This window comes from Ranitomeya imitator, chromosome 3 (assembly GCF_032444005.1).
Source record: "Ranitomeya imitator isolate aRanImi1 chromosome 3, aRanImi1.pri, whole genome shotgun sequence".
Lineage (NCBI taxonomy): Eukaryota > Metazoa > Chordata > Amphibia > Anura > Dendrobatidae > Ranitomeya > Ranitomeya imitator.
In genome coordinates, this window is record NC_091284.1 from 818206849 (window position 1) to 818222884 (window position 16036).

Here is a 16036-nt window from a genome sequence, read left to right on the forward strand (position 1 = left end):
AGAATATAACCCCCAGCCACCAGGACGGCTCAGACACCGGACGCCCCTGCATTCATTTCATTGTTATATTAAAGGGAAGCTGTCATCCACAGACTGAATCAGAATTTTATTTAAAATGTTTTTTTTTTGTTGTTTCTTTTTGTTATTTTTAGTTTCCATTATCATGATCTATATTAAGGGGGTGGGGAATAAGATGATTTGCAATTTTCATACTGACTTCTAAACCTAAATTAACCTTTTTTTTTTTTAAATCACAGACGGGATTACAATGACTGATGGCACCCTTATATATAGTACAGATCACAGGATCCACCATCACAGTATCTGATGTCACAGCTCACCTCCTCCTCCTGTACAATGACTGATAACACCTCTATATACAGTAGATAACACAGGATCCACCATTCACAATAGGTGATGTCACAGCTCACCTCCTCCTGTACAATGACTGATAATACCTCTATATACAGTAGATAACACAGGATCCACCATTCACAATAGGTGATGTCACAGCTCACCTCCTCCTGTACAATGACTGATAACACCTCTATATACAGTAGATAACAGGATCCACCATTCACAATAGGTGATGTCACAGCTCACCTCCTCCTGTACAATGACTGATAACACCTCTATATACAGTAGATAACCCAGGATCCACCATTCACAATAGTTGGTTGCTTTTACAAAAGTCAGCAAGGTCAGTGCCACTCTATAGTTCAGCTCCCTACATTTATGTGACTGCGGTAAAGAACACAAAATGTATCTAGTATTAGGCCTAGTGGCCGGTGTGAAAATTGCCAGATTTTATTTATTTTAATATACAGGTCCTTCTCAAAAAATTAGCATATAGTGTAAAATTTCATTATTTACCATAATGTAATGATTACAATTAAACTTTCATATATTATAGATTCATTATCCACCAAATGAAATTTGTCAGGTCTTTTATTGTTTTAATACTGATGATTTTGGCATACAACTCCTGATAACCCAAAAAACCTGTCTCAATAAATTAGCATATTTCACCCATCCAATCAAATAAAAGTGTATTTTAATAACAAACAAAAAAACCATCAAATAATAATGTTCAGTTATGCACTCAATACTTGGTCGGGAATCCTTTGGCAGAAATGACTGCTTCAATGCAGCGTGGCATGGAGGCAATCAGCCTGTGACACTGCTGAGATGTTATGGAGGCCCAGGATGCTTCAATAGCGGCCTTAAGCTCATCCAGAGTGTTGGGTCTTGCGTCTCTCAACTTTCTCTTCACAATATCCCACAGATTCTCTATGGGGTTCAGGTCAGGAGAGTTGGCAGGCCAATTGAGCACAGTAATACCATGGTCAGTAAACCATTTACCAGTGGTTTTGGCACTGTGAGCAGGTGCCAGGTCGTGCTGAAAAATGAAATCTTCATCTCCATAAAGCATTTCAGCCGATGGAAGCATGAAGTGCTCCAAAATCTCCTGATAGCTAGCTGCATTGACCCTGCCCTTGATGAAACACAGTGGACCAACACCATCACTGACTGTGGGTACTTGACACTGGACTTCAGGCATTTTGGCATTTCCTTCTCCCCAGTCTTCCTCCAGACTCTAGCACCTTGATTTCCGAATGACATGCAAAATTTGCTTTCATCAGAAAAAAGTACTTGGGACCACTTAGCAACAGTCCAGTGCTGCTTCTCTGTAGCCCAGGTCAGGCGCCTCTGCCGCTGTTTATGGTTCAAAAGTGGCTTTACCTGGGGAATGCGGCACCTGTAGCCCATTTCCTGCACATGCCTGTGCACGGTGGCTATGGATGTTTCCACACCAGACTCAGTCCACTGCTTCCTCAGGTTCCCCAAGGTCTGGAATCGGTCCTTCTCCACAATCTTCCTCAGGGTCCGGTCTCCTCTTCTCGTTGTACAGCGTTTTCTGCCACATTGTTTCCTTCCAACAGACTTACCATTGAGGTGCCTTGATACAGCACTCTGGGAACAGCCTATTTGTTGAGAAATTTCTTTCTGGGTCTTACCCTCTTGCTTGAGGGTGTCAATGATGGCCTTCTTGACATCTGTCAGGTCGCTAGTCTTACCCATGATGGGGGTTTTGAGTAATGAACCAGGCAGGGAGTTTATAAAAGCCTCAGGTATCTTTTGCATGTGTTTAGAGTTAATTAGTTGATTCAGAAGATTAGGGTAATAGGTCGTTTAGAGAACCTTTTCTTGATATGCTAATTTATTGAGACAGGTTTTTTGGGTTATCAGGAGTTGTATGCCAAAATCATCAGTATTAAAACAATAAAAGACCTGACAAATTTCAGTTGGTGGATAATGAATCTATAATATATGAAAGTTTAATTGTAATCATTACATTATGGTAAATAATGAAATTTAACACTATATGCTAATTTTTTGAGAAGGACCTGTATAGTGATATGGAAAATAAAAAAAATAATCATCAATCATTCCTAAAAATGCATCTTAATGAAATTGATTTAAATAGCTCATTCCCTTTCTTTTTTTTCTACAAATGTATTTAAAAAAAAAAAAAAAGTGCTGGTCTAGGGATACAAAACGTTGATCACCACTAATGAAGTCACTGCGTACATAACTGAAAAAGTCACATGGAAGATTAATAAATGGGGGGCAAAAAATATTTTTGTTATGGCTTACAAAACGTATGTAAAGTTTTTTTTTTATCTCTTTTTATTTTATTTATGCTTGTTGTTTTTATTATTTTGTTTCTATTTATTAATACATTTTATTATTATTATTATTATTATTACTTGGGATTTTTTTTATTTTTTATTTGAAATCCAAAAAAATTGCCAGAGATTTTACTGAAGAGATATATTTCCTTGTGAAAGAGATCTCGATGAAAGAGATGTTAAATGTAATTTTTTTTTTTTTTTATCTAGCGCTTCTATTGAATTTCCATATTTCATTTTGTCTTCATAAGTTTGGCTTTCAATGTAATCATCCATCATAATGAGTCTCGGGAAAACTGGGGGGGGGATTCAGCCATTTTCTTCTTCTGTGTTCAGTTTGGTGGGTTCCTATAAATTGTTTTTTTGTTTTTTTTCTCGAATTCCCATCGGTTCATGCCTCTCCCCGCAGCCCTCACCTCACCTTGGCCCTCTATTACAATCATCGCACTTTCAAGCAATTATGTGGACGCAATTATTTTCCCCGGCTGCTTTCTAGTTCGAAAGCAGTGACCCCCCCAAAAAAAAAACTATAGAATTATTACAGATTGTGAACCATGTAGCGGAGCCTTTCATCAAGCATTCTTCAAATATTTGCTCTGGGACTTTGACATAATTTATATGATCAGAGAGTCGTCTTATCTCACTTCTTGGCAAGATTATTAAAGTGAGAAACTCTATTTCTATTCATTAAGTGTTGCATTTTTCCGGCATGAAATGTATCATTTTTTCCATATTACATTTTTTTACAATTTCCCAATTTTGTGTGATATCTTTTTTTTCCTCCAGCATTGCTAAATTGCATGTTTTTTTTTTCATACACAAAAGCGCTCGAAATAGAATTATCAACAAAATCTACATTTCTAAAAATTTTGGTAAAATTTTCTGTTACGGAAAACACTTTGATAGGGTCATTTTTGGGACTATTTCTAAACAAAGAATCTTTAATATTACGAAAATTGATCCGGGCGGGGTTCGGTCAAGTGAAAACGTCATTAAAGGCCATGACTTTAGGTCCCATGGTCCGAGAGACCCCCCTGGCACAATCTCTTATTACTAACCGAATGATTTACAGTAAGTGTTACGGTATTTTTCTCAGTAGGCATAGCGCCTGGTATGAAGTTGTAGACAAGCAAACTTTTGTTAAGAGGAAGATAACATTTAAAAAAAAAATATTTCTCAATTTCTTAATTCTTATGGGGTCACATCTAAAAAAAAAAAAAAAAAGTGTAAATGATAAAATTGAAGTATTGTCATAAAAAATAAACAAGAAAAACCAAGCACCAAGTCTAAAAGAAACAAAATTAATAGAATTTTTTGATATTTTTGAGTATTAGTGGTTGAACGAAAAAGCTGAAAAATATAATTCTATGTTATGCATTGTATTTTTTTTTTTTTTATTAGAATGAGTTGCATAGTTTTTATAAATTGTTTTCTAGAAATGCATATTTTGACAATTTGGTTTTGCTGGTGGGTACGTTTACAGGAGGAGGTCACTTCATTGATGCATGACTCACGACCTTCATTCATGTTTCCATCTGTGTGTAGAAATATAGCAAAGCAGACATACCTAGAGACATTGCAGGACAACCTCATTGAGATGGACATCCTCCCCACCTCCCGACATGACGGTGCTTACAATGATGGGTATGTGACACATCCTATTAATTGTGTTCCATTTTGCATGAAATCACCCTCTCAACCCACTGCACTTACCCGACACTGCTGGCTATAATTACCAAGCACTGGCACTGCTGAGGACATTTCGTTGAAAAATAAGAATCCAAGAAAGGGCCACCACTGTCCCATAGTCAACTTTAATATATAATGATGATGAAGAAGAGAAGTTTACGGGACTCTATGCACAACCTGTAAAAGGGCCCCCATCTACCATAAGCCATTTAAAATTCCGATGTCCTATTATCCAACCTTTTGGAACCTTTACGCTCCTGAGCCAGGTTTTAACTCTTCCCTCTGCTCAATCTATAGCTACACCCCTTCAAATGCAATAAAACGTCTTATTATTTTTTAGGTCAATTCAAGGTCGTGAGAAGACCATATAAGGGGCTCAGATGTTTTTTGGTTTTGGAGGTAGAACTAGACCAATCCAACTGGCTTTGCTAGGGTAGTCCTCCACAATTTGTGTTCAATCTCAATGAGATTTTCAATAGGTTTTATTGTATGTACATTTCATTTAAAAAAAAAAAAAAAATTGGAAACCTTAAAAGAAAAAGTGCCCAGCAGCGCCATGTACTTTGGTAAAACTTTCATTGTTAACCCATAATTCGCAGACCAGAAGACCTAGTCATGGTGTTTTAATAAAACATTTCCTTTTGGGTTGAAGCTTCAGCCTTCTGACGTGTCAGGTCAACTGTGTTTTTGCTTCAATGCTAAGAATTTTCAATTTTTGACTTACGACTCTGTGTTATTGATTCTTAACGAGAATGAATCCTGCGCTACTATTGTATTCGATCAACATCAGTATTGAGCATAGTAGAACATTAGTGTTGTAAAGTCAGACTGAGTTGCTGGACCATCTATTCATCTGTACATAAAGCATGTCTAGAAAGATGTAGATGGAATTGAAACAAACAAACAAAAAAAAATAATTGGGCGAAATGTAAAAAGTTCTTATTTAAAAATTGAGAACCAAGCTGAGCCCAGTGAATGTCTATATCGCTGTGTGTGTAGTCTGACATTTTATTTCAATAACTAGTGTTGGTCGAAATAATTAATTTGTCAAAAAGTTTTAAAAAATGTACTTCGGTCACTTGTTTATGCTATAATATAGAACATTCCAACCAAATGATACCTGGAAGTCTCGAGCAGTCCTACCATGTATTTCTCTCTCCAGTCTTTTTTTTAAGAAGGTATAAAGAGATGAATACCAATAATTTATCAAGTGGTAGTGTTGGAGAGTGGGCTAGGAATAAGAAAATGTAATTATAAAAATTCTGTATTCCAGCATAACAAAGGTCACCTCAATGAAAAATGTGTTCTCTCTTGTTTGAGTTCATTTGTTTTGTAGACTGTTTGCTAAGATGATTTTCACTTAGGTTGTGGTGCATGCTATGTGGATTGTTATTCCATTGAGTTTTTAGGATTTGTAGTGGGGTCAAACGTCATGCTAGCTCTGCTGTATCTTTCTTTTTTTGTAATGTATACCTCTTTACGTTGTATTATAACAAATACTAGGCTTTGTAATCCAATAGCTTACAACCACACAATTCTAGGGGTAGATGTAGACCCCACTACTGTGCCACATTATGACTTTTATCTACAGACTATTGCTTTTCTTTATCCCCAGGCATTTTCTGTTTAAACCAGGAGGCACATCTCCCCTATTTTGTACAACGTCACCAGGCTATCCTCTGACCTCCAGCACTGTGTATTCCCCACCACCCCGGCCTCTTCCTCGAAGCACTTTTTCCAGACCTGCCTTTAACCTGCAGAAGCCGTACAAATATTGCAATTGGAAATGTGCTGCTTTAAGTGCTATCATTATTTCTGTCACACTGGTGATCCTCCTGGCTTATTTCATTGGTAAGTGTTATTGCATTGCACTTCTCCTGACAAATGATTAGATTTATATGCTAGATCAATGGATTTTTGCTTTTTTATATATCCATTTTATGTGTTTAAAACTGTTCTATAATGTGGTTTGTTTTTTTTTCAACTTTTTTTGCTTTTTTTTTCTTTTCTAATTTTTTTGTTTATCAACAAAATAATGAACGGATTATTTAATCTGTCACGATAGCAACTCATTCTGGTCAAGTTTAACTGCCGTAATTACCACCCATAATTACTCATTTCTAAAAGAGCCATGAATTATTAAAATTCAAATTAATCTGTTCAGCTCCGCACAAACATATTTAACAAAGAGTCTGACTGATCTAATCAACAAGAGGGAAAAAGATATTTAATTAGATTTTGATGAAAAATAGTGTTTAATTTATTGCATAATCAATTATTAATTAGTGCAATAAGGAGAACTGGCCGCGTTTACTAATTAACTCATTTAAAAATTATGAATAACCTTTTGGGGTGTAATTGTTTCTCACATCTTGTCACGACGAGGATAGTGGCGGTATCCTAACTACACAGATGCCCATGTTGATGGACACATTGCACGGTGAACTGACAAATTGACCTCTGCAGTCTTTTACTTTTTCATGACATTTACCATGGTGACGGCTGCGCACATTTTTCCAGCTAAATGATTATTTATGCTAACGCAATTTTTTATTTCCCGTTAATGAAATTGAGTTCTTTAAGGGGCTATTACCATCTCTAGCATCTGTGTCATATGAATAAGATCTAGGGATTGCAGCGATAAAGTGAACGGGGCGAAGCTTCCTTTTTGTCGGGGGGCGAAGCTTCCTTTTTGTCGGGGGGCGAAGCTTCATTTGCCGACCCAATACAGTTGCCATGTATCCAACTCAAGAAAATTGCACTTGACTTTTTCTGTAACCACCACGAACTTTAATCTACAAGGTCCCTCCAGTGAAATGTATGGAAAATGCGATGAACAGTCGTCAACAGATCCCAATCTGTCAATACTTTGGGCACCCTCACTTTTTAGGCATTTAAAGGATTATCTGTTCATATGCTATCGATGTTTATGATGGGCATACCCTTTTAAAGGGGGTCATCCCACTAGCAAGATGTATCACCTTTTCAAGGAATAGGTGAAAAATGTATGATTGCGGAGGGTCAGACTTCTGGGAACCTTACCGATCATGAAAATGGGGTCCCAAAGTCCCCTATGTAAATGAAGTGGTTTGAGGATGTGCAGCCACCGCACTCATCACTGTCTATAGGAGTGGTGGTCGCTCAGGATTTGACATTGCTTGCGTTGACCAGCCCTCTTATTGCCGTATCTGATAGAGCTCCATCGTTGGGCATGTGGCTTTGTCTGTTATTGCAGTTATTTTATAAAAGGAACTGAGCTACTTTTCCAAAAAAAAGGAACATGTATGTAGGTGCTCCAGTAAAGGGGTTCAGGGAGCGGGAATCTGTCTCTACTTTCTGCTATTTGATGGAGCTTCTAATGTGTTGGACTCCCAATTAGTCACCCATTCTTTGAGTGTTTTTTTTTTTTTTTTTTAGTTTTTTGTTTTGTTTCATTCATAGCTTATTTGACTCGGCGATGTCATGGACATAATACGGCTGTATATACGGCCATACTATGATGCGATGAGCACACCTCGAAATTAAGCTCCACAATGTGGAAACTATGGTGAGGATTGGACACAAAGTATATTGAGCAAGCAATTTCTTTGTTTCCAAAGACTGTAATGCCCCTTTAATTCCTTGATAACCCGGAGCATCTCCGCTTTAATATATTTCATATCAGAACTAATAAAAAACCGTAGAACCAAGTAAAAGTCTTCCAGAACATCGCAAAGGTCATGTTCTATTTGACACGCGCTTGTTGCCCCTCTAATCCATCCAAGCTCTTGCAGCGCCCCTAGGATCTCATACTTTGGGTTGGTAACACACGGCCCGCCAGGAGAAGTGTCAGCTTGATGCATGACAGGCTTAAGAGCCCTTGTAGAGAGCTAAGTGTAGCCTGAGGGGAGTCTTAGATTTCATAGTTGATTGTTCGGGGAAAACTAGTGTTTGCCTGAATTGCCGTCACAGTCATTCGTAACAATTCCCCCCCCCCCTTCCCGACTGTATTCATAGACTTTACATGACCGCCTTCCTAATCCTTTTTTATTGGCGCGGTAAATCACCGAACTTCTCACATCTGAAGCATTGTAGGGTTTAGTCTGCGTCACAAAATACCATCTAAACCCTTTAAGCTCGGGATGTTTCGGCGCTCCACGTCATGGCTCAGGTAATGTACCGCCACATGATTGCGAGTTATTTATCGCCTGACAACTGCGAACAATGAAATATAATATAGTGCGAGGACTTTTATGTCTTCAGTATGAAGACAGAGTCTTATTGAACCTCCGTACGTGTAAACACCCAGGCTGGATATAAAGGGATATTATATTCAGTCTATGAGATATAGTTGATATTTTTCTTGCTTTTCTGATAGGCAACTTTTTTTTATAGCAAAATAAACCAGTCCATGGTCTCGGAGCACAATGGTCATCTTGGCTGAGTTCTCTATATATGTAGAATGTTTTAGATGGTTCTCAAAAACTTCCAAAATTGGGACTTTTTTCAAGTTTTGACGATAGGCTCTGCACCCTGACCTTCTGTGAATCTGTGCGGAGCAGCTTTCCCACCTATATGATAAGTGCAAAGTTCACCAGCTCCCATAAGTTAGCTGTGAAGATCCTCGGCACGGAAAGTAAAAGCCTCTGCTCAGCACGAGATGCGTGTCTTACGATGACGAAGGAAAGCTCCATGTCCGAAACGTGTTGGTTTTTGCCTTGATTTTTAATGCACCTGGGAACTCTGTACCGGGTCTGACACGGCAGTTCTTATAGGGGAAGGTCACGGCAACAGTGACCCGGTCCGTGGCCCTGGGCATGTAAAATGATGAAATAAAGGGGGAAAATAAAGTTTATAATGGATTTGGGAAATTGTTTGTGACACCACCCGTGGTGTTTGGCTGTAATAGCCGACGCTGCAGTTAGATCCTCTGGGGCGATGGTGGTACAGCAAAGATGGTGCAGCTCTCCACGGGTAGAGTTAGCCCCAGGGCAGTTGTAGGGTTAAGTGTTAAGATGGCGGTTGTGGTTATGCCGGGCATGTGATGTAGGAATAACTCAAAGGACACAGCAAGGTGCTGCTTCCACTTTTACTTACAGTTCTCCAGTCCACAAACACCAGCTGGATGCTGTGTTCGCCAGGTCAGTGATCCAGCAAACTCCCAGGTAAATTGGGGTGCACCTTTCCAGGGCTCCTTTTTTTATGCCTTTCTCTGGCCGTCTCACTACACTGGCTTCCACTTCTCCTGCCCAGCGTCTCACCCACAGTGTCCCAAGCCAGCAGCCACGAACCTGGTCGAGCGACGTCCTCTGGGTCCCCTGAATTCTATCTGGCTGCCTTTTTGGCGAGTTATGGGTGGATGTGGCTGTGACTCTTTCAGACACCACAACCTCCGGTTTCTTAATTGAATCTTGAAGTTTTCTACTAAATTGGAGCCGGTCCCTTGACTGCGACCTGGTCCCTCCACCCAACTATGGTCGGCATGGATGTGGGCCCCACGGGTGGCTTCTGCACTTCCCGCACCCCTAGGACCCCTTCTGTCCTCCCGTGAGCTTCCTTCTGTCTCTCCCTCACACTTCTCCGCTTCATTCTTCAATCCTCTCCCTTTGGTCTCCGAGGGCCAACTCCCTCTTGCACACTGTTCTCCTGCCTTCAAAGCTCCTCTCCTTTTTCCTATCTACCCCACTCACTCCCACCACCCAGTCCTATCCAGCCTGTGATGAGGCCATCCTCCCTAAGGGTACGCCCAGGTGCCCTGACTGAACTGGTGTGTGTTGGATGTGAGTGTTGGAGTCCTGGGTAATGCCCACCTCCTTACCTGATAGTGGGATACCACACGTCTGGATGAGGTGCAGTACCTCGGTCGTGACTGGATCCTCAGGGGAGCCACCCTACTAAATTGGTGAAGTTCTAAATCTAAATGACTGGGCACCTTGGGGTTTTTTTTTTACTTGACTATATTCCAGTCACCGAGGTGCCCTGGTTACTTTTGGACTTAATCTCTGCTCATCATTGGGACCTTGTGGTCCACCACCACTATATTCCCACAGCCACATAACCAGAGGATAGTGCCATGGCAATGAAAGCAAACACCATCTAAGTCCACATAGAATCTATAGGCTGTACCTATATTCTACCGTGTACAGAGATGAGTAATGTTTCAAGGGATCTTCCCGTATATCCGCAACCCAGAGACTCTGGGGTTGAAGACCTCATGGTCCAGAAGATTCTCGCAACCCTGCACTCTGACGTCCTCTCTGCCTCTACTCACTTGCCTCATTACTCTTGCTTCTGCCGCTTCTTAGGCTTGATAGGGAAATCCTACAAAAATGGCGCTGGTAGCTTGTACCCCCGATGCACATACGGTCTGGCACCACTTATAGATAACACAACCCTCCTAGCCTCTTCTCATGGCAACATGGCGCTCAGCACCACAACACTGTCCTGTGTCACCATTAGGCTAACGTGGCCTACACTCTAGCAAGTTTTAGTCTTTCTGACTGGAGGCTTCCTGGGGGGGCAAGGAGAAGAGTGGATGGATCTTTGGCATCGACCATGTTGGTAGTGGATCGCTGATCATGTAGCAAAGTAAACATATGGGGGAACAATTATAAGGTCACACAATAAGGGTTTAGAACAGTGCACAATGGACCCCGTTGACTTAGAAAGGTCTAGCGTAGTTACAGTAGATCTCGGGACTACCACCTAACTTTGTACCTGGCCAGGAGAGAGTGATAAACTCAAGACATCAGAAGCCACATTTGAGCATTAGTAGAATGCTCTTCTACTTTATAGGTAGGTCATTTATCTTCTCTTTTTGGTAGTGTTTCTGAAAATACCGTACATATGTTGAATTATAAGATGGCCGTATAGGTCATCTGTAGTTAATGTAAAGAAGGAACCTGAGTTCAGGATAAATCCTCCTACATCTGGTGCAGTAAAGCTATTCAGAGCTTCTCGTCTCCAAGAATGGTGATGCCAAAAAGTATTGGAAATTGGTTTTGTGGAAAGGATAAGCACCAGCTGGTGGTATTATTATTTTACCAAACCTTCGAATCCCTTGAATGTAATGCCTTTACATTTGTGCTTTTCCGTAGATCTGCACTGGCATGATGGTGGTGAGTTAGTTACTGACCATGTTGTTCAATTGTTGGAAAACCATGGCAAAAATGTAGTGTGTAGCTTCTTCCTACGAATTTGGGAAACCATGGCAAAAACAAGGTGCAACGCGTGAATGCAGTCTCATGGGGTTAAGCCATGTGCATGTAGATTAGGTTCATTGGCTGCTTTCGACTCCATTAGCTCCCCAGTCAAATAGACAGAAAGCGGCGGCACGGCCGGTTACTGAACTTGTGCAAAACTGGTTTAAGCCTCATTTGAGCACACAAATCATTACCCGTAGAGCAGCGCTGTGTAGCGGAAGCCCATCATCCGTCTCCGACATCCAGCCATGCAGATACCGCTCTGTCCTCTTTATCGCCTCTGTAGTTCCCTCGCTAACACGGTCTGACCTCGTTTAGCTAATTAATAGGCGTCCCCAAAAGGGAGCAACCCGGCGGTACTAATATATAGGCACACAAATTAAAAATGAATTACTTGAATCTTTGGGGCTATGCTGTAATTGACTTTGCCGAGTAAAATCACTGATGCTCATGAATAGGGAGCAATTTGTGTCTTTAGCTCTCATTGGATAAAGGAGAATTTGTAATTGGTCCCTGATGATATCGGAGAGGTCCCCAAGGGCGTCTCTGAACAGACCCTCACCTGGGATCTACTGTGGTTATAGTTTCATAGACCCGTAGCTAGGTTTTCCTTTACTTTGTGGCTCAAAGCATACCTGTATTTTAGGGGACTATTCTGAATAAGTTGACATATATATACATTATTTCGGGCCATTATATGACTTCTAACAAGCATTTTTACCAGTTTTCACCTCTGTTGACTCTATTGCTAATTTTCAGTTGTCTCTGAGCTAGTGAGTAGAAATGAATTGCTAGGATATTTCCCATTCACCACGCTCACACAAACATGAGGGATTCCTGCTCTCCTGTCTCTATGCAGCACATGGTCAAAATCAGCAGCATGAAGGAGACTATACAGAAATATTGAGCAGTATAGCTGTGTATTCCGCTCTGGGCTGATATAAAACATATAGGAAAAAGCATCTTCATGGAGGACATTATAAAGCAGTATTGAGCAGTGTTACTGTGAATCCTGCACTGGGGGTCTGTGATAAAACACTAGAAGGCAGCATGGATGACATTTATGAAGCAGGTGTAGCTGTGAATGCAGCGTTAGGGTTAACTCTAGAAACCAGCATGGATGAAATTTACAAAGCATTATTGAGGAGTGTAGCTGTGAATCCAGTACTGAAGGTGAGTTAAACATTAGAAATCGGTAGCTTTCAGGACATTATGCAGCAGTATTGAGCTGTGTAGCTATGAATCCAAGCTATGAATCCAGCTCTGCATTGAAATGAAACACTTACTAGAAAGCAACAGCAGTATGGAGATCTTTATACATTATCACTGGGCAGTGTAGCTATGAATCCAGCTCTGGGTTTAAATAAAACACTTACTAGAAAGCCACAAAGCGACGTGTCTGGGTGTCACTTACTCTGCTCCTCTCTCGTGCTCCATTGACTTCAAAAGGTAGCTGTAATCTAATCCCTCAGTGATTTGGCAGTCCATTGTGTTTTTTTTAAAAAAAATTTTAATCAAGATACTTTTTATGTTTTTTGAAGTGAATGATGATTTAAGAAGCCGAGGGAGGAGAACTGGTTCATAAGTGAATTTCTCTGCTTATAATGTATTATAAAGTTTCTTAAATCACTTGAGTTATTGACTTATACACAGTTTATTATTACAGCATTGAGTATTGAGGTCTCATCTCCTGGTATTATATCCGCTTATTACCTAATTCTTATTTTTACTCACGATTTAGGAAGCAGAGTTGGGTAGCAGAGCCCTTGTGCATAGTCCATGACGTTCCACCCATCTATTATTTTTGATCCTGGTGTCTTCCCATGTGGCATGGGAGTCATTTGGGCGGCTGCTACCTCAACCTTTGTCCTTTCGGCACTCAATCCAATTTCATTTAAATCCAATTCATCAATGTATGTTTCTGCCGTAGGGAAGACCATCTAAACTTTGTGCACACGTTGCCCTGGTCAGATCTGATCCCATGACCCTGCACTGTTACGGAACCATTGACAGCTGGCTCCCCGCTGCGTAACTGCAGGGAGCCAGCTGTATACAGTCCTGGATAACTCCTCCAAAGGGTGGGTCCTTTAATATTACATTTATGGCACTTGAACAGAAAATTTTCAGAGCTCCTTTATAAAAATATAGAGTGCTGTCTCGGCGATGGGACCCACGTCTTCTTTTATTATCTGTCCTGTCGATTATATGTCGTAAACATCCTGCAACCAACATCGGGGAACTGTAGATTAATTAAAAGGAGCACTCCGAGACACACGCTTACATCGGGGGAACATTTATGAGGCCTTTGGTGGAGGAGAAAATTTGCCCCAATATTTTCTGGCTCGTAACTTTGAAACTTGTAGGTACAAAAGAAAAAGAACAAAGGTTCCAGAATCAGTGGAGGGTCCTCTTTACGTTCCTACCATGCTCTACCCACCAAGCCTATTACATGGAGAGATCCCTTTTTAAAGATTTTCTGTCTATCGCCTGGAAAGTAAGCGAGTCTCCATCTATCATGCATATATTTTTAATTCTCATTCGTCCCCCCCCACCATCCTCCATCCCGGACCTCTTAAACCTTCAGGGAACAATCGATAGCAGATGTTGCTTTCCGCAGCCTCTTTCAATCAGTTCCTTAATTTCACACTCCGTAATTGATTCGTCTGGTTATTTATTAACCTCACCTTTTTTTTTTTTTAAGGCTTGGGAAAGCCAAGAGGTAACATCAGGCCACATCAGTGTTTTTGTAGATTTCTGCTGACTCGTTTCAATTTCAATATGGGGTAAAGTAGAGTGGGGGGCGTTCTTGTTCCCGACTCATCATTTATTGTCTGTTTCTTCTCCGGTCGATCTATCAAGATCATCTCCCTCTCTTCGCCAAACCTCCTTTACTCTTTCGCTGAGTCCCGGGGGGCGTCCATTTTCTTGACCTTGGAAATTACTGTCTTTGTAGATCCTTTGTCATCATTAGCCTCTGTGAGTTTTTGATCTTGCTGTCTTAAGGCTTTTTTTTTATCTGGTGTAAAACTGTGGTATGTGAGGGTTGCACACTTCAAAAGATCCTATGGGTCTGAAGGGTGAACTAGATTTTAATAATTTTTTGGGGGGTAGCCAAGGGGTGAAAGACAAAAAAAAAAATAAATAAAATAGACAGACCGCTCAAATTTAAACAGAGTTGGATGATGGTCAAATATGTTGATAAGAAAGTTCATTCAATGGTTTTTATAAATGTTATTGGAATGTGCATATACAGTGAAGGAAATATATTTATTTCATCCCGTTCTGATTTTGTAAGTTTGCCCACTGACAGACCTGAACAGTCTATAATTTTAAGGGTAGGTTAATTTTAACATTGAGAGATAGAATATCAAAAATAAAATCCAGAAAATCGCATTGTATACATTTTATATAAATGTATTTGCATTTTGCAGTGAGAAATAAGTATTTGATCCCCTACTAACCATTAAGAATTCTGGCTCCTGCAGACCAGTTAGACTGCATTACAGACATCTGTCTTACATAGTCACCTTTATAAAGGACTCCTGTCCACAGACTCAATCAGTCAGACTCTAACCTTTACAACATGGGCAAAACCAAAGAGCTTTATAAGGATGTCAGGGACAAGATCATAGACCTGCACAAAGTTGTAATGGGCTACAAAACCATAAGTAAGTTGGTGCAATAGTAAGAAAATGGCAGAATTGCAAAATGACATCTATCTGGGGCAATATGCAAAATCTCACCACTTGGGGTATCCTTGATCATGAGGAAGGTGAGAGATCAGCCTAAACCTACACGGGGGGAACTTGTTACTGATCTCAAGTCAGCTGGGACCACAGTCACCAAGTAAACACATTACGCTGTAGAAGTTTAAAATCCCACAGTGCCCGCAAGGTCCCCCTGCTCAAGAAGGCACATGCGCAGGCCCATCTGAAGTTTGCCAATGAAAACCTGGATGGTTCTGTGAATGATTGGGAGAAGGTGCTGTGGTCAGATGAGACAAAAATTGAGGTCTTTGGCATTAACTCATCTCGCCGTGTTTGGAGGAAGATAAATGCTGCCTATGACCCAAAGAACACCATCCCCACTGTCAAGCATGGAGTTGGAAACATTATGGTTTTTGGATGTTTCTCTGCTAAAGGCACAGGACTTATTCACTCACTGCATCAATGGGAGAATGGATGGAGCCATGTACCATAAAATCCTGAGTGACAACCTTCTTCCCTCCTCCAGGACATTAAAAATGGGTCGTGGCTGGGTCTTCAGCAAGACAATGACCCAAAACATACAGCCGAGGCAACAAAGGAGTGGCTCAAAAAGAAGCACATTAAGGTCATGGAGTGGTCTAGCCAGTCTCCAGATCTTACTCCCATAGCAGACTTATGGAGGGAGTTGAAGCTCCGAGTTGCCAAGCGGCAGACTCAAAATCTTAATGATTTAGAGATGATCTGCAAAGAGGAGTGGACCAAAATT

The 16036-nt window shown here is 40.6% G+C and overlaps 1 protein-coding gene across 2 annotated transcripts in view; it reads left to right on the forward strand.

The window, feature by feature from the left end:
- TENM4 (teneurin transmembrane protein 4) overlaps nucleotides 1-16036 on the forward strand; it is a 1627060-nt gene that overhangs the window by 1424111 nt on the left and 186913 nt on the right. For both annotated transcript variants that reach the window (XM_069759344.1, XM_069759343.1), the window contains 2 exons: nucleotides 4239-4337; nucleotides 5998-6233. In XM_069759344.1, coding sequence (XP_069615445.1) covers nucleotides 4239-4337; nucleotides 5998-6233 — 335 coding nt within the window. The remainder of the gene's footprint in view (nucleotides 1-4238; nucleotides 4338-5997; nucleotides 6234-16036) is intronic.